Source organism: Branchiostoma floridae, chromosome 5, assembly GCF_000003815.2.
Source record: "Branchiostoma floridae strain S238N-H82 chromosome 5, Bfl_VNyyK, whole genome shotgun sequence".
Lineage (NCBI taxonomy): Eukaryota > Metazoa > Chordata > Leptocardii > Amphioxiformes > Branchiostomatidae > Branchiostoma > Branchiostoma floridae.
This window is the reverse complement of record NC_049983.1, coordinates 19696709-19699296: the sequence shown is the minus strand read 5'-3', so window position 1 is coordinate 19699296 and position 2588 is coordinate 19696709. Positions and strand designations below refer to the sequence as shown.

The 2588-nt window shown below is 41.5% G+C and overlaps 1 protein-coding gene across 1 annotated transcript; it reads left to right on the top strand.

Annotated features, from left to right (window-relative positions):
- Positions 1-260: 260 nt before the first annotated feature.
- Positions 261-1597, top strand: LOC118416465 (cell migration-inducing and hyaluronan-binding protein-like; the record flags this gene model as incomplete). Its single annotated transcript, XM_035821570.1, is given in 3 exon segments — positions 261-421; positions 860-969; positions 1347-1597. Coding segments are annotated over 3 exon segments (390 nt in total), but the record flags the coding sequence as incomplete, so codon positions are not given.
- Positions 1598-2588: the final 991 nt, after the last annotated feature.

The following is a 2588-nucleotide window of genomic DNA, read 5'->3' as shown; positions in this document are numbered from 1 at the left end:
AGCACGTCACCGGAACGTACTGCGCCTGCGCGAAAAGTATAGACATGCTAAACCTTGCTTAACCCCCGGTTTACTAAAGGGCCGCATTTAAGAAAGTACGTGCGTATATAAGGGTAAAATCCCGTGTACGTTTTACATGAAACCATGTCTCTAACATATACTGTGCAACAAGCGGGATTTCAATGCAACGTTGACCAAACCAAGCCCCAAAACACCAGGGTTCGCGCAGGCGCAGTACGTTCCGGTGACGTGCTCGTCAGATTAACGGTGCCCGGTATGATCGTTACTATCGAGGCTTCATGGTTATCGCTGTGGACGCTCGGTCGGGTGACGTCACGAGACAGATGACGTTCGACACTTACAAACACGCAGAAGCGGATCTGGACATGGCGAACTTCATACGGAATGACATTCCTGAAACGTAAGGCTCGACACTCAAATAAGAACTTCTCTACATTGAAAAGTGCGAGTGTTGCATTCAGCCCAAATGATCGTCCAGCAAGTGTCCTATTTCAGGGAGTATGCGAGGTATATGTTACTGTGGACAGTTTCTACATGAAATCAATTGTGTGTGTAGTCCGATATACCTACTATGACATGTTCATACTGTACTTAAACTCCACCTGCAACTACATTTACAACTGCCTTAAGAAGCGAGAAGAAGTTAAACCCGTGCATACTGGTATACTTTAGATCTTGTAGTCTTAGTCATGTATCACACCCTACACAAATTGTACTTAGAATCACTAGATGTATTCTACTCGCCTTGACCTGTACTTAGCTTATTAGAAAGCAAAAATGTACAATAAAGGTCTTCATTCATTCATTCATTCATTCATATTTACCTCGCGGTGAATAGTTCTATCGTACTGGTGGCGGTGCGTGATGAGTCAAGTTCAAAAGCCAAGGAGTGTCTTACAGCCTTGAAGGAGATCGGAGCACAGGAGCCGGTCAAAACCGACTACAGAGGTGGGTTCTCTCACATCTAATGCTAACTAGTGTTCCTCAGGAAAACTAACCAGGTGCAAATGGAAATTAGTTCATTATGGATTTATCGTTTATCTGACTCCATCATGGAAGTATGTAAATCTGCATGATTGATAAATATAACACGATCCAACAGACTGAAACCAAACACAGGGATATCTGGTCGTTCTTGCAGCCTACATATGAAGTTACAATGATAAATTTCATTGGACACGTGACTTTGCGAACTCGTTAACAACTTGTCAAAGATGTTAGGAAGTTTGTGGCTTCCCCCGTCTCTGTTGAGAGATAGTTGTTGCGTAAGGACTCCTCCGACTGTGACAGTTTATTACTACTTGCCTGTTCCAATCCATTTACAGGTAACTTCGCTCTGGTTGGTTACAAGGGGAATGTGTGGCCCACATGGATCCAGCAAGTCAACCTGCCGTCAGCCCAGGGACCGGCACAGATCTACACCAAGATTCCCCTCATGGGCTAACGAATGAAGAGCTACATAAATTAAAGATGAATGACGGGTACGGATAGACCTGTAGCTCATGTTTTAGTTCCTGTGACGAGCCAAATTACGACATGCAATGATTCGTTGAATACAAGATGTGATGGATCTTAATTGTTGTTGTTTTTCATCTTAAGGGGGCACACACCAGTTTATTTGGGGTTTCAATTGGAGGCGGCATACCCTAAAGTCTAGCGACCAGCTCTACCAGAGAATTATCCTGAAGCAAAATAACTGTATATCTGGTGAAAGCATATTCCTTTAGCTACAACATAAACTAAGTTTCGATCCTTCAACTTCTCTGATTTTAAAAAATTAGAGGGAAACTAGAAAGGCCGACATTTGCTTAAGAGCAAATACAGCATATTTCAGCCATACCCCTTCCCACGCAACATTGGACTGTTCCAAATCACCCCTGCGCAAAAATGGAACATCCTCTTAACAGTACATTATCCCCCAAAGTGGACTGGTATTGTGAATTGATTCCAGGTAAAAACAGAGCTTGCTTCTATTTTTCAGAAAATGACAATAATCACACCTTCCATTCAGAAACTTTTCATCATGACTGAAAATTGTTGAATGACTTCATGTAATGTCATTAACAATTTTCAGTACGATAACTAGGTGTAAGTTTAAAAAAGTATAAGCTCCTTGTGATGTGGGTACATTTATTATTGCAGTGAACTTTTTTTATTCAAGTAGGGCATACGATTTAATAATTATCAAGCAGGTGCAGGTACTGTAGGAGCGTTTGTTTTCTTCAAGCTGTAAAACTGTTAAACTGTTTTACTTTGTATGCAATCAGCCATCGAGCCTATTCTTATTTTAGTTTAACAACTTCCTGCCAGACCCGGAAGATACGATTGAACCTTGTTCGAGGATTTATTTTCGTCTGTCTGGTCAGTCTGTTCATACCCTGGCGCTGAGAGTGTTTTATTGGGCTGAAACTCTGGCAGTTTAAAGTTACTTACAATTTAAATGTTCAAAGTTTATGTCAAACAACAACAGCACTAGGAAATGTGGCCACTATAGACAGGTGGTCACTATAGAGAAAATGCTGATCTATTGACTAGGAGCCATACGTTACACATGATTCAGTACACTG